The following is a 23,454-nucleotide window of genomic DNA, read 5'->3' on the forward strand; positions in this document are numbered from 1 at the left end:
TTTTGTAGTGAGAATGTGTAAAATCAAATTTCTTAGCGAATTTGTGGTATATAATACACATAGTACTGTTGACCATAACCATAATTCTCTGAGTTAGACTTCCATAACTTATTTATATTCTGATTACAAGTTTGCATGCTTTGACCAACATATTCTCACTTTCCCCAAGCCTTTATAACATCATTCTACTCTCTTGTTTCTAAAAGTTCAGCTTTTGTAGATTCTATATATAACTGAAGTTACATTATCTGTCTTTTTATCTCATTTCATTTAGCCTAATGCTCTAAAGGTCTATCCATGTAATTTTCAAATGGCAAAATACCCTTTTTTATAACTGAATAATATTTCTTTCTGTGTGTACACATCTGTGTGTGTACACATGTAATCACCGATTGGCAGGTGCTTAGGTAGTTTCCATATTTCGGTTTATTCAACTCAATGACAAAGCCAAAAATCTGACTGAAGAACAGCATCAGAAATGAACAGACATTTTTCTGGTGGAGACATGCAAATGGCCAAAAGGTACATGAAAGATGTTCAACATCACTAACAATCAAGAAATTGCAAATCAAAACCAAAATGAGATATTATCTCACATCCATTAGCATGGCTGTCATCAAGAAGAGAAGAGATAACAAATATTAGCAAGAATATGGAGAAGAAGGAAGTCTTGTGCCCTCACTGTTGATGGAATGTAAATTGATACTGCCACTGTGGAAAAGAGTAAAAGATTTCTTAGAAAATTAAAAATAAAACTACCTTATGATCAGCAATTCCACTTCTGAGTATATATCCAAAGGAAATGAAAATGGCATTGAAAAGATAGCTTCACTCTCATGTTGTGTAGTGCTATTCACAATAGTTCATTTATTTTATCAGTAGCTAAGGTAATGACTGTCTTAATGTTAGACAAAGCAGGTTTTAGAGAAGAGTTTTACCAAGGGTAAGTAGGGTCTTTTCATAATGATAAAGGGGAAAATTCATCTATAAGACTTAATGATCTTAAACATGTCTATATCTAATAACGAGCTTCAAACAAAAGCAGCAAAAACTGATAAGACTACAAGAAAAAATAGGTAAATTCATGACTATGGTTAGAGATTTTAACATTATTCTCTGAATAATTGATAGAACCAGGAGACAGAAAATCAGTAAAGATATAGAACACTCAAATAGCATTATCAACCAAATTGACATAATTCACATTCATAGAACACGTCACAAAACTACAGCAGAAAACACATTCTTTTAAAATTTAAAGGAAACATTTGCAAAGATAGATGATATTCTGGGTTGTAAGGCAAGTTTCAGTAAATTGAAAAGTATTCAAGTTATACAAAGTGTGTTTTTTGAATCTATTGTGTTTATTCATTCCCCTGTTAACATAAAATTAAAACCCACAGATATCTCTCAGTTTATAAGGGATAGGATATTTAAAGATCTAGATAAGTGATAAAATGGCTAATTTTAAATCCCCAAGAACATCGATTATTTTAAACATATGTCTTTAGATCAGTGACTTATGAATGCATGCGTGGGTGCATGCTAAGTGGCTTCAGTCCTGTTTGACTCTTTGTGACCCTGTGGACTGTAGCCCACCTAACTCCTCTGTCTATGGGATCCCAGGCAAGAATACTGGATTGGGTTGCCATGCTCTTCTCCAAGGAATCTTCCCAACCTAGGAAATGAACCTGTGTCTCCTGCATCTCATGCATTGCAGGTAGATTCTTTACTGCTGAGCCACCAGGGAAGCCCAACTTATAAATAACCTCTGCTAAATAGGAGGAGATGGAATAGTGGTAATAAGAAAAATAAAGAATTTTCTCCTTTTAAAAATTACTGATTTTCTATTTAAAAGTAATCAGTAAATCAGAAAGGGAAAAACAAATGTCATATATTAATGCATATACATGGATTCTAGAAAAACAGCACAGATGAATCTATTTTCAAGATAGGAATAGAGATGCAGATATAGAGAATGGACATGTAGACAAGGTGAATTGGAAGAGTAACATTGACATATACATACTACCATGTGTAAAACAGGTAGTGGGTGGGAAGTTGCTCTGTAACATAGGGAGCTCACTTTCATGCTCTGTGAAGACCCAGAGGGGTGAGATGGGGAGGCAGAGGGAGGCTCAAGAAGGAGGGGGTATATGTATAAATATAGCTGATTATGTTGTACAGTAGAAACTAACACAACATTTCAAAGCAATGATACTCCAACAAAAAAAATAAAAATAACAAACAAAAGTAATCAGAATTTCATATACTCATAGACTGAAGAATTAGACTCAATGTTCCTTACCACTGTGGAATGAAATCAAGGTAAGTGATTATCCAAATAAGTTTTACTTGACAGTGATACTTTTTTCTCTGACTTTTAAAATTGCAGAACTTTAATGTTTTTTCTATAATGCTATTCCTTATATTTATTATATGCACATATTTATCCTTATAATACTTAAGTATATCAAAATTAATTATATTTTTAAATTGTATAGTGATTCTTATAATATTGCTTTATCACCAAGTCCAATGTATGTATTAAACTAGTCATGCTCTAAGATTAATTTTAAACTTTATAAATCTATGTCAATATGTAATGCTTTAATGAAGAAAATGGAAAGAGTGATTGATTTGAATTTGAATTTTGTTTCTGTGGCTTTCCAGATTTATAAACCAATAAAAGTAATTTCATCATTCTCCTTATCAGAATTTTAGTTATAAAAATATTAGGAATGAATGATAACATATCTTATATAAATGTGCATTATTTTATATTACTATAATTACTTTTTATATTCTATGATTTTCTAATTGTGGAAACTCTATCTATTGTGACTTTTATATATTTGACCCATTTCACTACTTGGGCGGATTCTGTTTTATTTGTTGCTGTTAATAAATCATACTTCTTGGTGAAATATTCTCACATTGACTCAGTTCAGTTCAGCCACTCAGTTGTGTCTGACTCTTTGCAGCCCCATGGACTGCAGCACGCCAGGCCTCCCTGTCCATCACCAACTCCAGGAGTTCACTCAGACTCACATCCATCCAGTCAGCGATGTCATCCAGGCATCTCAGCCTCTGTTATCCCCTTTTCCTCCTGCCCCCAATCCCTCCCAGCAACAGGGTCTTTTCCAATGAGTCAGCTGTTTGCATTAGGTGGCCAAAGTACTGGAGTTTCAGCTTTAGCATCATTCCTTCCAAAGAAATCCCAGGGATGATCTCCTTCAGAATGGACTGATTGGAACTCCTTGCAGTCCAAAGGACTCTCTAGAGTCTTCTCCAACACCACAGTTCAAAAGCATCAATTCTTCGGCGCTCAGCCTTCTTCACAGTCCAACTCTCACATCCATACATGACTACTAGAAAAAACATAGCCTTGACTAGACGAACCTTAGTCGTTAAAGTAATGTCTCTGCTTTTGAATATGCTATCTAGGTTGGTCATAACTTTTCTTCCAAGTAGTAAGAGTCTTTTAATTTCATGGCTGCAGTCACCATCTGATGTGATTTTGGAGCCCAAAAAGATAAAGTCTGACACTGTTTCCCCATCTATTTCCCAAGAAGTGATGGGACCCGATGCCGTGATCTTCATTTTCTTAATGTTGAGCTTTAAGCCAACTTTTCACTATCCATTTTTATTTTCATCAAGAGGCTTTTTAGTTCCTCTTCACTTTCTGCCATACAAAATTATGATATGATAAAATAGGACATTATATTTTGCAATGGTTTCTTACATATATTGCTGAGCAGAATAGTGGTCCCTAAAGTATATCCAGATTCTAATCTCCAAAACATTCAAATATATTGCCTTACAATGCCTTACATTAAAACAAAAAAAGAAAGAAAGAAACTATGCAGACTTAATTAAAAACCATGAGGAGGAGATATTATGTTGGATTCTCCAAATAGATCTAATGAGGCCGGGAGTTGTGAGTCAGAGGAGGAAGTATGTTGACAGAAGCAGAGGCCCAAGTAGTGCAATTGCCGGCTTTTGCAACGTTTATGCTAAGGACTGAATATCTGTAGTCCCTAAAAATTCATGAGTTGAAATCTAATCCCTAATGTGATGGTACTTGGAAGTGAAGCCTTTGGGATATAGACTTAGATTAGATCATGAATATGGGACTGTCATAATGAGATTAGTGCCCTCCTAAATAAGATGAGAAACAAGAACAAACTCTCTCCCCCTTTCACCAAGGAAAGATCATATGAAAATATGACTGAGAAGAAGGTCCTCAACATGAACCCAACTGTATTCATATGTTGATGTTAGGGTTCTATTAGGGAACCTCCCACCTTGGCCAGGCCTGTTTGCATGAGTTGTATCACAACAGGAGGACCTGATAAGGAACATGATGCTGCTTTGGAAAACTAACCAGGAGAATTCAGGACTGACCTAAAGAAGAAGATGACTAATCTCCCTGAGTCTTTCTTATTGGAATCCATCTTAGCTAAGAGATGCATGCAGTGCCAGGGAAGACCCTGAGTCAGACTACTGGTCAAGCAATGTAATTGGTCAGAGACAATCCAGAAACTAACCATAAAATCTGAGATTTCAAGCCAGGTCACAGAGCAGTTCTCCTGGGTTCCCTAACCCTACTACACTCTACCCAATCTCTCCTACCTAATAAAGCCTTTTGCTTTGTCAGCATGTGTGTCTCATCAAACAATTCATTTCCAAGTGTTTTTGACTTTAGCCTAATGAGGTCCATGTCAGAGTCTGACTTCAAGAATTGTAAAATAATAATTTGTGATTTGTATTCCACTAACTTCTTATGCTTTGTTTGAGCAGCAATAGGAAACCAATACCAACAAAACACAGAAAAGGTGAAACAGAAACTTATACACCACAAATGAAATACCATTGTAACTAAAAACCCAAAATTTCTGTCTTGGCTTTCTGACTTGGTAGGAGATAGAGGCCTGCATGAAGGTAAGGAGACTGCTGGTGAAGTCTACTAGAATAGTGAGGAAATTTCTACTAGAGACTATAGACAAAGAAAACCACATTTTGTATAGGCAGAACACTTAGAAAATGTGTTGCCTGTGATAAATCAGAAAACAGAAAATGTGACAAGTTGAGTCTATGAATCTCTCAGACTCATGGGCAGCATATTGAAGTGGTAATTGTCTTTTTTTCTTCTCAGGTATAATAATTTGTTGCAAGAGAGAGACATGATAAAGAAATTTTAGAGCAGTATTTAGAGGGGTATTTTTCTTTCACACAATTTTTTCTCTCACTTCCATACTTTCCAGCTGTCAAAAGTTTCTCAGAGTAGTACATAACATAAGGATAAAGATCAAAATCAGAGCATTACTAGCAAAACATTGTCCTGAGATGAAAAGTCAAATCAAGGGCAACCAGTCTTCAGGTAACAGAAATTTAAGGGAGTGCTGTGTAAAGTTTCTTAATTGGACAAATGAGCTTTTAAGAATCTTAAGAGAATATGTAATTCATCCCATTTTGCATCACATTATAAAGATGGACCATCTTAAAGAGATTTGTAAGTGGGAATTTTGTGTTATGTGGTGTATTACAATTTAACATATATAAAAATCACTGTTTTTAAAGGACTTGTATCAGCTTGAACTTAATGGAATTAGACAGTGTAAATGCAAATAGATTTCTGCTGCTGCTGCTGCTGCTGCTAAGTCACTTCAGTCCTGTCTGACTCTGTGCAACCCATAGACGGCAGCCAAACAGGCTCCCCCGTCCCTGGGATTCTCCAGGCAAGGACACTGGAGTGGGTTGCCATTTCCTTCTCCAATGCATGAAAATGAAAAGTGAAAGGGAAGTCTCTCAGTCGTGTCTGACTCTTCGCGACCCCATGGACTGCAGCCTACCAGGCTCCTCCACCCATGGGATTTTCCAGGCAAGAGTACTGGAGTGGGGTGCCATTGCCTTCTCAGAAATAGATTTCTAGGGCTAAATATATCTAGTCAGGAAGCAGGCCAAGAAATTTACTCATGCAATCACACATCATTTACTATAGAAAAGCAAAGATAGCAAAAATCACCCTAACGGTCCTTGAGAAATACAATATTAGTAACCACTCCCAGGGAGTAGAAACAGGTCTAAATGAAGGAAAATTTTCTATAGTGGCCAAAGAGGAGAATTACATTTCTTTCTGAATTTACCATGAGGTTAGGTCAGAACCTAAACCCATGTTAAGTATATGATGAAAATACATTTATTACACCTTACCTACCAAATATCATATCTTAGTCTAGCCTACCTTGCTGCTGCTGTTTAGTCATTAAGTTATATCTAAATCTTTGTGACCCCAGGGACTATAGCCCTCCAGGCTCCTCTGTCTATGGGATTTCCCAGGCAAGAATACTGGAGTAGGTTTCTATTTTCTTCTCCAAGGGATCTTCCCTAAGTAGGGATTGAACCCATGTCTCCTGCTTGGCAGGAAGATTCTTTGTTACTGAGTTTCCCGGGAATCCTTAGTCTACCTTAAATGTGCTTAAAATGTTTACATGAGCCTGTGTGCCAGCATGTGTGCTAAGTCGCTTCAGTTGTGTCCAACTCTGTGTGACCCTAGGAACCATAGCCCGCCAAGCTCTTCTGTCCAGGGGATTCTCCAGGCAAGAATACTAGAGTGGGATGCCATGCCCTTCTCCAAGGGATCTTCCCAACCTAGGGAGGGATCCCATGACTTTTATGCCTCCTTCACTGGCAGGCATGTTCTTTACCACCTGGGGAGCCCTTGCATGAGCCTACACTTGGGTAAAGTCATTCAACACATTATGGTTTGTCTCTAAAGGTTATGAAATAGCTGACTAACACAGTACTGAAATATGGCAGCTAGAGAGATAATCATTTTTTTTGTTTCTTTCATTCTGTGTGGTAGCCTAAAGAACTTCATAAACATCATCTCAGTAAATCCTTACATTGACACTTGGAGATAAATTTTACTTAGTTTGACATCACTATTTTATTGATGAGAAAGTCAAGTCCTAAATTTTCATATAAATTGCTCAGCGTGAGCAATAGATGGTGAGAACTGGGAAGTAGGCCCAGATATATTCTAATTCCAATATCTGGATTCTTATTTATTTTCTATTATTACTTCAATGATCTAAGTTCTATTCCAATTGTCATTTAATGGGAAACTATTTTCTCATCTTTTTTTTTCCCCTCCTGGTGAGTGAAAACGTGAATTTCTTGATTTTTGTGTTAGTGAAAATTAAATTTATGCTTTTAAGAAGGTGGTTCTCTTAGAATTGGTAAAGGAGTTTCACATAGTCTAACTTGATTATAAAGCCTTTACGACTCCCATTGAGTGTTCCAGAGTATATATTTCACCCCTGTTTACAAAGTTTGGTTCTTGCTTACAAACAAAATGACTATTTTTTTTGTCCCAATCAATGCATCAAAGTTTATTTAAATAAAACTGAAACTTCCTTCTAAAACTTGCCATTTATAAAAGACTATTCCAAGAGAATTTTCAATGACTTGATCTCCAAATGTGATAGTATAAAATGTTTTGGATACATTTTAGTGATAATCATTATTCTGCATGTTCTTTTTTGAATCTTGCCATTTAGTCTCAGACACTCATCAAGCTTATGATAAACAACAGGAAGATAAAGTGACCACAGAATTGCCATGGCAAAGTAGCTTAATTTCATAACTCCATGAAATTAAGAGCCATGCCATGCAGGGTCACCCAAGATGGACAGGTCTTAGTGAAAAGTTCTGATGAAACATGGTTCACTGGAGAAGGAAATGGCAACTTACTCCAGTATTCTTGCCTGGAGAACCATAATGTGTCTGGTGTTGAAAGTAAAGTCTGATGCTATAAAAACAATATTGAGATTGTTCTTTCCAGCATAAGAACCTGTAATATTATTTCTGTGAATCAAGGTATATTGGACATAGTCAAGCAGGAATAGCAAAAGTGAACATTAACATCTTAGGAATCAGTGAACCAAAATGGACAAGAATGAGTGAATTTATTTCAGATGACCATTCTGTCTACTCCTGTGGATGAGAATCCCTTAGAGAAATAGAATAGCCCTCTTTGTTAGCAAGAGAGTCCAAAATGCAGTGTTTGTGTGTAATTTCAAAAATGATAGAATGATCTTGGTTCATTTCCAAGGCAAACTACTCAACGTCACTGTAATCCAAGTTATGCTCCAACCACTGATGCTGAAAAAGCTGAAGTTCAGCAGTTCTATGAGGACCAACAACACCTTCTAAAACTAATCTTTCTCCCTCTGAAAAAGATGTCATTTTCATCACAGGGGATTGGAATGAAAAAGTAGAAAGTCAAGAGACACTTGGAATAACAGACAAGTTTGGCCTTGGAGTACAAAATGAAGCAGAGAAAAGCTAACAGAGTTTTAACAACAGAACATGTTGGTCATAGCAAATCCTCTTTTCCAACAACATAAGATTCTACACATGGACTTCACTAGATGGCCAATACCAAATTCAGTTTGATTATTTCCTTTGCAGCCAAAGATGGAAAAGTTCTATTCAGGAAGCAAAAACAAGACCTAGAGATGACTGTGACTCAGATTATGAGCTCCTTATTGCAAAACCCAGGCTTAAATTGAACAAAGAAGGGAAAACTACTAGGCCATTCAGGTATGACCTAAATCAAACCCCTAATGGTTATAAAGTGAAGGTGATAAATAAATTCTAGGGATTAGATCTGATAAACAAGTTGCCTGAAGAACTATGAATGGAAGTTCATAACACTGTACAGGAGGAAGTGACCAAAACCATCCTAAAGGAAAAGCAATGCAATAAGACAAAGTGGTTGTCTGAGCCTTAACAAATAGCTGAAGAAGGGAGAAAAGCAAAAGGCAAGGGAGAAAGGGGAAAATATACTCAACTGAATGCAGAGTTCCAGAGAATAGCAAGAAGAGATAAGAAAGACTTCTTAAATAAACAACACATGGAAGTACGGGGGAAAAAAAAGAGAGTGGGAAAGACTACAGATCTTGTCAAGAAAATTAGAGATCAAAGGAACATTTCATGCAAGGATGGGCATTATAAAGGAAAGAAACAATAAAGACCTAAGAGGAATGGAAAAAATTAAGAAGAGATGGAAAGGATATTTAGAAGAACTCTACAAAAAAGTCCTAATGACCAGGATAACCACAATGATGTGGTCACTCACCTTGAGTCAGACATCCTGGGTGTGAATTCAAATGGGCCTTAGGAAGCATTACTACAAACAAAGCTAATGGAGGTGGAAGAATTCCATTTCATCTACTTAAAACCATAAAGATGAGGCTGTTGAAGAGCTGCACTTAAAATGTCAGAAAATTCAGAAAACACAGCATAGACTGGAAAAGGTCAGTTTTCATTCCAATTCTAAAGAAGAGCAATGCCAAAGAATGCTCAGATTACCGTATTCTTTTTATTTAATTTAGGGGAAACAGTGGAAACAGTGTCAGACTTTATCTTTTTGGGCTCCAAAATCACTGCAGATGGTGACTGCAGCCATGAAATTAAAAGACGCTTACTCCTTGGAAGAAAAGTTATGACCAACCTAGATAGCATATTTAAAAGCAGAGACATTACTTTGCCAACAAAGGTCCGTTTAGTTATAGGCTATGGTTTTTCCAGTGGTCACGTGTAGATGCGAGAGTTGAACTGTGATGATAGCTGAGCGCCGAAGAATTGATGCTTTTGAGCTGTGGTGTTGGAGAAGACTCCTGAGAGTCCCTTGGACTGCAAAGAGATCCAACCAGTCCATTCTGAAGGAGATCAGCCCTGGGATTTCTTTGGAAGGAATGCTGCTAAAGCTGAAACTCCAGTACTTTGGCCACCTCATGCGAAGAGTTGACTCATTGGAAAAGACTCTGATGCTGGGAGGGATTGGGGGCAGGAGGAAAAGGGGATGACAGAGGATGAGATGGCCGGATGGCATAATCCAACTCGATGGACATAAGAGTGCAAAAGCTGACTTAACACTCACCATTAAAGAATCTAAGATCATTGCATTCAGTCCCATCACTTCATTGCAAATAGATAGGGGGAAAGTGGAAGCAGTGATTGATTGTCTTTACTGGGGCTCCAAAATCACTGGGGATAGTGACAGTAGCCATGCCATTAAGAGACACTTGATCCTTGGAAGAAAAGCTGTGACAAACCTAGACAGCATATTAGAAAGCAGAGACATTGCTTTGTCGACAAAGGTCCATATAGTCAAAGCTATGGTTTATCCAGTGGTCATATACAGATGTTAGAGTTGCACCATAAAGAAGGCTGAGCACTTAAGAATTGATGTTTTCAACCCTGGTTCTGGAGAAGACACTTGAGAGTCCCTTGAAATGCAAGGAGATCAAACAAGTCAATACTAAAAAAAAAATTAATCCTGAATATTTATTGGAAGGACTGATGCTCAAGCTGAAGCTCCAATACATAGACCACCTGATGGGAAGAGATGACTCATTGGAAAAGACCCTGATGCTAGGAAAGATTGAAGACAGAAAGAGTAGGGGGCAACAAAGGATGAGATGGTTGGATAGCATCATCGAGTAAATGGACATGAGTTTAAGCAAATTTGGGAGATACTGAAAGACAGAGAAGCCTCAAATTCTAAAAGACATCGCTGCTAAAGTGCTGCACTCAATATGCAAGGGAATTTGGAAGACTCAGTAGTGGCCACAGAATTGGAAAAGGTCGGTTTTCATTTCAATGCCAAAGAAAGGCAATGCCAAAAAATGTTCAAACTACCACACAATTGCACTCATCTCACACTCTAGCAAAGTAGTGCTCAAAATTCTCCAAGATAGGCTTCACCAGAATGTGAGCTGAGAAATTCCAGATGTTCAAGCTGGATTTAGAAAAGGCAGAGGAACCAGTGATCAAATTGTCAACATCCATTGAATCATAGAAAAAGCAAGAAAATTCCAGAAAAAAAAATCTATTTCTGCTTTATTGACTATGCCAAAGCCTTTTACTGTGTGGATCCCAACAAACTGGAAAATTCTTAAAGAGATGGGAATACCAGACCACCTTACCTGCCTCTTGAGAAATGTGTATGCAGGTCAAGAAGCAACTTCTGAATGGGAGAAAATAATAGCAAATGAAGCAACTGACAAACAACTAATATCAAAAATATACAAGCAACTTATGAAGCTCAATTCCAGAAAAATAAACGACCCAATCAAAAAATGGGCCAAAGAACTAAATAGACATGTCTCCAAAGAAGACATACAGATGGCAAACAAACACATGAAAAGATGCTCAACATCACTCATTATTAGAGAAATGCAAATCAAGACCACAATGAGGTACCACTTCACACCAGTCAGAATGGCTGCGATCCAAAAGTCTGCAAGCAATAAATGCTGGAGAGGGTGTGGAGAAAAGGGAACCCTCCTACACTGTTAGTGGGAATGCAAACTAGTACAGCCACTATGGAGAACCGTGTGGAAATTCCTTAAAAAATTGCAAATAGAGCTGCCTTATGACCCAGCAATCCCACTGTTGGGCATACACACCGAGGAAACCAGAATAGAAAGAGACACATGTACCCCAAAGTTCATTGCAGCACTGTTTATAATAGCCAGGACATGGAAACAACCTAGATGTCCATCAGCAGATGAATGGATAAGAAAGCTGTGGGACATATACACAATGGAGTATTACTCAGCTATTAAAAAGAATATATTTGAATCAGTTCTAATGAGATGGATGAAACTGGAGCCGATTATACAGAGTGAAGTAAGCCAGAAAGATAAACACCAATACAGTATACTAACACATATATATGGAATTTAGAAAGATAGCAATGATGACCCTGTATGCAAGACAACAAAAGAGACACAGATGTGTTGAGCAGACTTTTGGACTCAGAGGGAGAGGGAGAGGGAGAGGGTGGGATGATTTGGGAGAATGGCATTGAAACATGTATACTATCATGTAAGGAACGAATTGCCAGTCTATATTCGATGCAAGATGCAGGATGCTTGGGGGCTGGTGCATGGGGATGATCCGGAGGGATGATGTGGGGTGGGAGGTGGGAGGGGGGTTCATGTTTGGGAGCTCATGTACACCCGTGGCAGATTCATGTCAATGTATGGCAAAACCAATACAGTATTGTAAAGTAAAATAAAGTAAAAATAAAAATTAAAAAGTAAAATAAAATACAAAGCAGCGCGAAAAAAAAGAAACAATACAAAATTTAAATGTCCCCATTTTTTCACCCTTCAAAGCTTATGTAATGCTACTTTTATTATATATACATATATATGTATATGTATATGTGTGTGTGTGTGTTTAGCCAATTTGTAAACCTTATTTTGAAAATTATCCCTTGTGAAAGTTTGGTCTTTTCTTTTCATTTTAAGAATGAATTAAATTTAGTTTTAAAAATAAAATTAAAGAAAATACTTTGTTAAAACTTGTGAGCAATGATCAACTTTTTTTATAACTCACAAAGTCCTAAAAAATGATCAACATGAGAAATAAAATCGTGACATGAACTGGAACCCTTATCTGTAAGGTGACTTTTTACCAAGTATATATCAAATTTCTATGTGCCTCAGAAGTACTGTGATGACTTGTTAAAAAGACAGGCTCCTGGGCCCCTCTCCCAGATTATTCTGATTTTTTAGGGCCATGGTGGGGTCCAAAAGTCTGCATTTTTAATATGTTCCCAGGTGGTGTCAATGCTACTGGTCTAGGGACCATGGTTTGAGATTCACTGCTCTTACCAAGTGTTTATTCATTACATTCTCTGACTGGACAAGGCATAGAAGCCAAAAGATTGACTCAGCATAAGGCAAGATGACAGAAAGCATTTTCTTCTTTTGAATGTATAGAGATAGGTCTGGGAACCTCTTTCAAAAAAAAAAAATGTGTAAAGTCATAAGCTCATTCATTGCAAGATACTATTCAAAATAAACATAAATGCAACACTTTATTAAAGTAAAAGTATTTTTACTATTAATATACAAATGGTGAAGAGTGACAATTTTGATATACTGTAAGCCATACTTTCAATGTCTTTCATAAATACAAAACTTCAACATTTGCAGTATAATTTTTACAGTTTAGACATATATACACAGCATTTCATAGGGACTTACTCTATTGAAACAAAAAGAAAACTTTGTGGTCGCTAACTTAACAATATAGAATTTGAATGGTTTATATAAGTTAAAGAAAATAAAAGGCAGCATGTTTTACCGCATACTGAACACAGCATAGAATTCACATACCAAAAAATAAGATTCTTTTTTAAACTTTATTTCTAAGTTTACAGATGCCTAACAGAGTTTAGAGGCAAATGCTCAACCATGAGCATCCCTTCAAAACTTGGAATAGATATGTTTTCTCTTTAACAGTACCATTTATTTTACACAATGCCTGTTTTTCTCTAAAATAACTCCTATTTGCAAAGTTGAATCATAGGTTCTACTTATATTAACTCTCTTCTGTGGATTTCTGTAAGTTTCCTCCTTCGCATCACTATTATTGGCCTTAATTTTTATCTGTACAATCTTCCTTGTCCTTGCTCCAACACCTCACATGATGGTCCTTCTTACCTACGCCTAGTGTCAGAGTTCAGTTTGCCTTTCTGAATTCTTTCAGTTCTTTGTTTCATCTATTTTCCAATGTTTGGTTGTGATTGAAATGCTCCAATAGTCAATACTTCATTTTTCCAAGGAAGGCTAAGACCAGATGCTAAAAGATATATGCTTTAATTTTAGGAAAATGATTAAAATAAGTGGCAATATTAACTTTGTATGGACAATTTTTATATTAACTATTAAGAACATCATGTGGTTAAAATCCTGAAAATATTTAAGAAATTACAGTAGTGGTACCAACTAATGTAGTTAAAGTATCAGTAAAATCCTATAGTGAATAATAAACTATTTTTCTAAGGATATTAAATATGTTTACTAAATAAATATTAAATGTCGCATATAATATGAGTCTAAGAGAAGAAATTATTAGCATTCTGTGTAATGTTGTTAAATAGCTGCATCTAATGGGAAAATACAATTTTTAAAAAGGAAGAAGAGGAACTTGGAAGGAAATCATATTTGTTCAGCAATTGCTACGTATAGGCTCAGTTGCATGTGTAATCATTCCATCTCAACATTATTAAGCCTGTAACTAGAAGACATTTTTGAGAGATTTTCACTTTAGGATTGAAGTGTTTCATTTCTATGAGCCTTCCAGAGTTGAATTTTGGCATATGCTAACACATCCATATGTGATTTCAGTGTGAAAGACAATGCAATAATGATTCAAAGGGTTTATATCAAGATGCAAATATTTTCTTTCTAAAGATGAATAATGCAATCCATCTTATTTAAAAAGTGTAATTTCATCTACTTATAAAGTCTGTTGAATAAGCTCTTGGATATGATTATGAAAAAGAACCCATGAGGTATTGAAATTGAGCATTTATATTATTCTTCATGAAAAACAACATTGCAAATTTAATATGTAATTGTAATATGCTATTTCAATATTTCCTAAAATTAAGAAATTGAGATTGTTCTTTTTACCAATTCAGTTGTAGATATTTTCATCAATGATTATCTTATCATCAACAATGAAGGATGATTTATGATCCCCGGTCAAATATATAACAGGAATAATGTAGACCCAAGTGACACCATAATAATTTACCCTATTTTAAATAGAAGTCTGTTGTCTTTGTTTCACAACTAGTAAAACTCAATTTCAACAATATCTAGAATGTATTTATTGTCTAGAACAATGATACAGAACAATCTAAGTATGTTTTCTGTGTGTATTAAAAGAATTGCTTTAACAGGAGTGGAACTAAGTTGCACAGAATAATTTGTTTTACTGAGATTTTGTATTCAAGGTGAAGTAGCCTGAACTGAGCTTATTCACTAAATATAGATAAGACAGTATCATTCAAGTGTCATAGATATAAGCAAAATATATCAATAGAGATTGCAGTTCTTTTTTCTTTTAATAAAGTTCATGCTAATCCAAAGGCACAAATACCTCTTAATTATTTAAAATAAGAAGCATAAACTTAAGGTATGAATATAAAGTTACAATTAATTGTTGGCATTCAAATAAATAATTTGATTAATAAAAATCTTCTATTTATATAAATGTTTAATTCAAAGACCAAGATTCATGTAAACATTTCTGGATCAAATAGCCTTTGAAAAAATGCTTTTGTAGGTATTAGTAGTAAAAAATGAAGGAAAAAATGAGAAGCATTACATTAATATTAATGTTAGATGTTAGAATCAATTGAATGGCCATAAGTCAATCCACAAAAATAATAAATAAATCTTTAGAAATAAAAAATTTTAAATTTCTTTGCAGATCATTATAAAGTACATTGACACATTAATTTTTGCCAGTTTTAAAAACAAAATACATGCTAAAATGCTAATATTACTTTTCTCTCTTATATGTCATTGAATATAGATTGTCATTGCCTAATTGCACATAACCTATCAAGAAATACTAGATTTTTAAGAGATATTTTTGCTTCTTTGTTTAAAATATCACAGCATTCCAATTATTTAACACTACCTATATTCAGTTCAATCTTTTGACATTTTTACTAACATTTAAGAGTGCTCTCAGACATTAAAAATAATGTTTATACAGACGTATGGATATGTTTAGTTTAGAAAAAGAATGAAAAATAAACAGATCATTTCAGGTCTACTCATATTTTACAATTTACTACAAACCAGCTCTCATTTTGAAACTTTTACAAGTAGGGTCATTTGGAGTATTCCATTGAAATGCTTAAAAAAAAAGAAAGGAAAAATAAAGGTTTATCACAGTATAATCTTGCTGTCGCAAGGCATGGATTTCAAGGACAAGAGATAAGGATCACTCAGACAATTGAAACAATGCACTTGAAACAGTCTGTTTACAATTAGTTTCAGATTATCTGTTAACTTCAGATCATCACTCCACATTGATGGCAAAAAATTTAACAGCCTACATATTTATATATAATGTACTTATATATATATATATATATAAAATAAGCATTTAATCAAACTGCTTTATGGTGAAAAGTCCAAAGAAATGACAGAATCAGAACTTTCAGACTGAGGAAACAAAAATATTTGTTCTTTATTATGATTTCTCTGCTCTTGAAGTATAGCACAGATATCACAAGCATAAACATGCTAAACTGCTTTCTTAGTTTTTCTAATTCTTTCACTGTGTTTACTTTAATACCATGTAGCCCTACCCTGGAAAAATGAGCATCCATGCCGATTGCTTCATGGACACTCTGCTAAGCCCAGTTACTCTGCACAAACTAATTCAAGTATTTTTTTCCTTAGTTTTATCACATTGATACAAAAGGGAAAACAAAAGAAAAAGAAAGTAAAATAAAGCAAAGAGATGATCAGAAAAGCATAACTTAAACAGCAACAGTCAAATTCATCAAGAGATGAGTTGGATAATTCCTACTCAAATTCTTAGGTAGGCACAGGAAGTTTTTTTCTTGAGGATGTGCCTGAAAGGACAGCAAGGAGAGATTCCTGCATCGTATAACCCTGTACACTACGGCAAGGACACGGTGGAGAATTAGTGCCTGAACATGCAGATGGGCACCTTCCGTCCTCTAATAACTACAGTTTTGGAGAGTTAGTTGTCTCTCCTAAGTTGACAGTTTTAAGCACTTTGTAAATAAAAGTGTTCATGAGTGATGTTGGTATTACACTTAATATTTGTCAAATGATCCCCATAGAGAAATACCCTAAAATAGCAGTATCACTCTCCACTGTTAAGACTTTCCTCCAATGTTCTATTGGTCTGCATTTCCTAACCTATTATATTTAAGCTTCACCACCTGAAACACGAAAGGTTATGAATGTGATGGGGCCTAAAGAAACCTTTGGCTCTCTAGGGTAAGAAATAACCTAAAACTTGCTCCCATTTGGTATGTCTACTTATAATCATAAATACATATTTTTAACCTCATATATAAGTGAGAAGTATGTTTCAGCCTTTTACCTCTGGGAGCTTGCATAGCTTGGAAGTTAATATGTGTTTATTCTGGTATATATTACTAATAAGTAATATTAGAAAATGTGCGTTGATTATCTAAGGAATTTCTTGAACCAAAATTGTTTATCAAAATCTTAAAATGACTTCTAGCTACCACATCCAGAATAAAAACACATAGTGGCAATTTAATCACTTATCACGGACACTTTTATGGCAATGTTTAAATGTTAATTTCTCCATAATTTAACCACTAAGGATTTCAAGTTCCATTAGCCAATTACATATAATGGTTGGCCTACAACACTTGGAAAATGAATTTTTAAAGAGAGATTATCTAAAATAATGGGGAAAATGTATCTGAGATTATGATTTGAAGTATTTAAACACTAAAGACATTTTTTGATTAAAATTAGTTTAAAAAGTAAAAGATAACCACATATATCACATTTATAAATATATCAAGACAACATTGATATTGTTCCCATTTCAGTTTACTTTATTTGAAGCTGAGGGCAGAAATCAATATTATTTCACTTGTAATACATTTTCATTGTGTGTAATCCATTATGAGTGAATGTGGCATCTATAAGAGATAGAGATTTATGGAATCTTTCTAATCTAATTTTACATACAACTAATATTCGTTCAAATGGGTAACAATTTTGATCTGGCACTTCAGTCTATTAAAAATCAACTGTAATTATAACTTAAAAATAATTTTCCAAAGTGTCTCTCAATATTTAACATCTGCTAAAGATAACTAGCTCCTTCAAGCCTAAATTCCCTGAAGTTCTCTGGATGAAAAGTGTAATCTTAAGTATTTTCATCTTAAACTGAAATCCACTTTAATAATCTATATGCCCAAAATTGTACTAAAAACATGCAGGGCTTTTTTATACATTTAGCTCATAAAGCTTTTGTTTTGCTTTTTCTTAAGCTCTTATTTGTGGAGAGGTTGTGGTAGGAAATACACTTCTGAAGAAATAGAGCATTTCACCTATATAATAAATTGCAGTACTTCAATGATAGAGTCAATTGAATACACAAGAGTTGGTGCCAGTCAGGTCTCTATTGAAATTCATAACAAAATAAGCAACAACAGGACAACAATAACAACAAAAGGAAATGGACCATGGGCAGGAATATTGGATCTTATGTATACGTGTACAAGCTATTCCAAGCTAGAAGTTTCCCAAGAAATTAAGGTCAGTGGAATAGTTTTGGTCATAGGGTCACTGCAATCCAAATGCTCTTTGTAGCATTCATCATTCAAGACTGTAATCTTCCTGTTATGCTTTGCTGTCATCTTCTTTTGATTGAATGATGTCATTAGAAACCTTAATTTCTATCGTTTCTGGATTTAGGACTTCTTTCCCATTTTCTTCTTTTAAAGGCAATTTTCTGGAAGAGAATATAAAAATAATAGACAATTGGCTAAGGCACTTTAAGTGATATCCATAAACATATAAGTTGTTTTGTAGAAGGAAATGGAGTACCATTAGGTGGCTCAGATGGTAAAGAATCTGCCTGCAATGTGGGAGACTGGGATTCAATCCCTGGGTTGAGATGACTCCCTGGAGAAGGGAATGGTAACCCACTCCAGCATTCTTGCCTAGAGAATTCCAGGGACAGAGGAGTCTGGCAGGCTACAATGCATGGTGTCGCAAACAGTGGACATGACTAAATGACTAACACACACACGCACACATTAGAATGAATTTTTTTTAAAAGTCAGGTTTGCTAAAGTAATAATTAAGTTACAAATAGAATTCACCTCTGTGACTTTAACCTCACCATTGTATGGAATAATGATACTGTGCTAGTTCCTCTGGGATGTATTTGCAATATATATATATATATCTGAATGAGAAGAGAAAGCCACTGTCTTCTGAAAGTCAAAGCTATTACATGAAAACCAAACAATCAAAAGTAAGTCATTTCATTGCTGGGAGTGAAGTATCATCTATCTTAAAACTATTAGGTCAGGCTCTCTTTTATGATTATTATAAATGGTGTATTTAGAATTCTTCTTGTCTGTTTTTTCCAAGAACTGAAAATATCAGCCATAAAGGAGTATAAAAACAATGAGCTATTTCTAGCAGCAAAATATACAGAAATTTAGAGCTTAAACAGGAGTGCAGTAAGATGTTTAATATCAATATATCTCTTACAGAAGTATTTATTACACCTGTAATTAATCAGTGTTTTCAACTAACTCTTGGATGGTGTATTTTTGTATATATATATTTATTCATTACTTATGTTTATGTTAAATTATATTTTTAAAGATTACTGATAATTTTGTTATTTTTATGTTGAGTATTTTTTTCTTTAATTGAGAATCAGAATAATTGTTAAATTATCTTGCTTTGATTTTGTTTGGTTTTCTTTCAAAATATAGCCCTGTTCTATATAAGGGCATTTTCCTAGCCAGTTTTCATACACACCATTATATCATAGTAAGTGTTAACTAACAGGTAGGAAGTTGCTTTGTTGTGTAATATTTTGCTAATTGAAAAGATTTCTGATTTCTGAAGGGGAGTGTACAGAACCCACCCTAAAAAGCTGCCTCAAGAGTCAATTTCAAATTAGAGTGAAATAATCCCTAACTGAAGTCATTAAAAAGGGCCTGAAGATTTAAACCAAAATTAAAGCTTCCGAGTAGTACTACCTGTGTCTAAATATTATTATTATTATTTTGCCCCTTGAGTGAAGATAAAGGGGATTTATAAAAAAGTCATTTTCTTTACGTGTGACAACACTCATCCTTTGACTTAGAGAAGCCTAAATCAAATTTCTCTCCAAGAGAATACTAGCTAGTAAAGAAAAATGATTTTTTTTTTAAACAATAAAATGTAAACATCATTTTGGGGAGCAACATTTAAAGAATAAAGTGATCACCCTGATTTTGGCAGTATCAAATATTTTCAATTGTTATTGTTATTCAATCAACAAGTCGTGTCCAACTCTTCACAACCCCATGGACTACAGCATGTCAGGCTTTCCTGTCCATCACCATCTCCTGGAGTTTGCCCAAGTTGCCGTCATTTGCCTGGGGCCAGCGTGAGGAACTCCGCCCATGGCAAAGGTCATGAGGAAGGAGGCTTGACATACACAAAGGCGTGATCAAGCCTCAGGAAACCCCTGTTCCCGAGCATCTACCCCAAAACCAGAATCTGTTTTATGCTCTCACCTACACCTCTGACTTTACGGGGGGCTCTCCCCCATAACCATTTCTCTCGGAGAAGGAGTAAACGTGCAGCTCCAAGGTAATAAAAATTCCTGGGCGTGACAAGAGTGTTTCAGCTTACAGACTCCTCTGAAAGTTATCTAGCCTGCCTGTATAGGTTCGTCCGGCCACATGTGATTATTTACAGCCTCCCAACCTGAGAGGCATGAGATGTTTTAGACTTACTAAAGGCAAATTCTTTTGGGGAGTTAGAAATTATTAGTATAGTGGGTTGGTTAGGAATTATATTGGTGAAGGGTTTTTCATTTGTTGTGTCAATAATTGCTGCTAATTCCCTGCTCTGGGTGGGACAAGGATGTCTCAGGTCAAACCTCTCTGCTGACAGACTAGCTTGTGTGACAGGATTATCCATACTCCTGCCACTAGCACATGATTGTTTACTACCTCTCAACCATAAACAGCACAGAGAGTTTTGGAGTATTTTGAGAGTCTTAATTAGCATAGGGCTTTTCCTTCTTTTGAGTCAATGATTGCTGCCAGGCTTCCATATCCTTAGGCACCTGGGAATATATTAATCAATGTATTTGGAATATAGAAAAGGAAATATAGTAGTTTTTGATGTTAACAATACTAGACTTTTTGAGTTAATGGATCTTCTCTTTTGTAATAGATCACTGTACTTTGTTATAAATCACTGTGTCCTTGCTATGTAAAAATGTAACTTGATCACTATCTTAAGACTAAATAGATCTTAAGGGGAACATTGGTGGAAAGATTTTCGTTTGTTGGGCTGATGTTTGCTGCTAAATCTCCATAGTCCCTGCCCTTATAATGAATATAACTAGCATATAGGAGAAATAAGCATTAACCTTTAAGATTAATCATGTTAACCTTGGGTTAAAAAAATTCCTTTCTTGACTGTAACTCACTACACCCTCACCCTATAGGAGTGTAACTTTATTTGGAGGATGGTGCCTGGTTTAAGAAAAAACACCCTTGGAAGAAATAATTTTTTGGTTATCAGAAAGAAAGGATCATAAAATCCCTAAGGCCTTTTTATGTGAAGCACCTGATTTTGATAAAGGTCAGGACTGCTGACCCCCGCGTGACTCTGTGTTCATCCCTATATGTAACAAAAGGTATATAAGCCAACCCAAAAATAAAGAAATCGGATCAGTTTCCAGAAAGACTGATACCCCCATGTCATTCTTTCTTGCTCCTCGTTTTTCTGGCTGAATTCCCATCTGGAACATGGATGCTATTCCACGTAATCCAAGTTATTCAGCCTCTTTTTCTCCACTAATCTTCCGACTACACTATCCATTTCTAATCTTTCTATATATCTGTAATTAAATATGTATTTTTCCAAGGACGCCGACTCCGTCCCCACCTTCGAATCACCCTGGATCCACCAGGGCTGGACCCCGGCAGTCATTGAATCGGCGATGCCATCCAACCATCAAATATTTTCAATTGTTATTGTTATTCAATCAACAAGTCGTGTCCAACTCTTCAAACCCCATGGACTACAGCATGTCAGGCTTTCCTGTCCATCACCATCTCCTGGAGTTTGCCCAAGTTGCCATCATTGAATCAGTGACGCCATCCAACCATCTCATCCTCTGTCATCCTCTTCTCCTTCTGTCTTCAGTTTTTGCCAGCATCAGGGTCTTTTCCAATAAGTCAGCTGTTGGCATTAGGTGGCCAAAGTATTGAGGGTTCAACTTCAACATCAGTTCTTCCAATGAATATTTAGGGTTGATTTCCTTTAGGAGTGACTGGATTTATCTCCTTGCTGTCCAAGGACTCTCCAGAGTCTTCTCCAGCAACACAGTTAGAAAGCATCAATTTTTCAGTACTCTGCCTTCTTTACTGTCCAGTTCTCACATCCATATATGACTACTGGAAAGACCATTGCTTGACTATCTGCACCTTTGTTGGCAAAGCGATGTCTCTAATTTTTAACACACTGTCTAGTTTTGTCATAGCTTTCCTATGAAGTTAGAAGCAATTGTCTAATTGCTTAGACATTTGCGGTTGGTTTAGAGCACAAAAGACAAAATCTGTCACTGCTTCCACCTTTTCCCCTTCTATTTGCCATGAAGTGATGAGACCAGATGCCATGACCTTAGTTTTTTTTTTTTTTTTTTTTTTCAATGAGTTTTAAGCTGACTCTTTTACTCTACTCCTTCACCCTCATCTGGAGACTCTTTTGGCTTTCTGTCATTAAAGTGGTATCCCAGCAATCAAACTGAGTTTTATCCATCCCAGCATTTTGCATGATTGTACACTGCATGTAAGTTAAATAAGCAGGTGACAACAGCCTTGATGTACTGTTTCACCAGTTTTGAACCAGTTTGTTGTTCCATGTCTGGTGTACCTTTCCCCCTTGATTTTCACTTCTCTTTTTCTTCAGCTTTCTGTAGAGCCTGCTCAGACAACCACTTCGCCTTCTTGCATTTCTTTTTCTTTGGAATGGTTTTGTTTGCTGCCTCCTGTACAATATTACAAACCTCTGTCCAAAGTTCTTCAGGCACTCTGTTTACTAGATCTAATCCCTTGAATCTATTCATCACCCCCATTGTCTATTCATAGGGGATTTGATTTAAGCTATACCTGACTGGCCTAGTAGTTTTCCCTACTTTCTTTAGTTTAAGCCTGAATTTTGCTATGAGGAGCTGATGATCTGAGCCACAGTCAACTCTAGGTCTTGTTTTTGCTGACTATTTTCAGCTACTCCATCTTCAGCTAAAGAATGTAATTATTCTGATTTCACATTGACCATTTGGTGATGTCCATGTGTATAGTTGTCTCTTGTGTGGTTGTAAAAGGGTGTTTGCTATAATCAGTTCTGTTATATATAGCTGTATATAGTTCTGTTATATATTTTGTTCTCTTGGCAGAATTCTGTTAGCCTTTGCTCTGCTTCATTTTTTACTCCAAGGTCAAACATCACAGATATCTCTTGACTTCCTACTTTTGCATTCTAATCTCCTATGATGAATAGCACATCTTTTTTTGGTGTTAGTTCTAGGAAGTCTCCCAGGTCTTCATAGAACTGATCAACTTCAGCTTCTTTGGCATCAGTGGTTAGGGCATAAACTTGGATTACTATGATGTTGAATGGTTTGCCTTGGTAACAAACCAAGGCTATTCTGTCATTTTTGAGGTTATACCAAGAACTGCATTTTTCATTATTTTGTTTATTATAAGGGCTACTCCATTTATTCCTTTGGATTCTTGCCCACAGGTGTAGATGTAATGGTCACCTGAATTAAATTCACCCATTCCTGTCC

At 35.6% G+C, this 23,454-nt stretch overlaps 1 protein-coding gene across 1 annotated transcript in view; it reads right to left on the reverse strand.

The window, feature by feature from the left end:
* NCAM2 (neural cell adhesion molecule 2) overlaps positions 12,879-23,454 on the reverse strand; it is a 605,915-nt gene continuing 595,339 nt past the window's right edge. Inside the window, exon 18 of the mRNA XM_005674756.3 lies at positions 12,879-18,369. Coding sequence (XP_005674813.1) covers positions 18,258-18,369 — 112 coding nt within the window. The 3' untranslated portion in view covers positions 12,879-18,257. The remainder of the gene's footprint in view (positions 18,370-23,454) is intronic.

Source organism: Capra hircus, chromosome 1 (assembly GCF_001704415.2).
Source record: "Capra hircus breed San Clemente chromosome 1, ASM170441v1, whole genome shotgun sequence".
NCBI lineage: Eukaryota > Metazoa > Chordata > Mammalia > Artiodactyla > Bovidae > Capra > Capra hircus.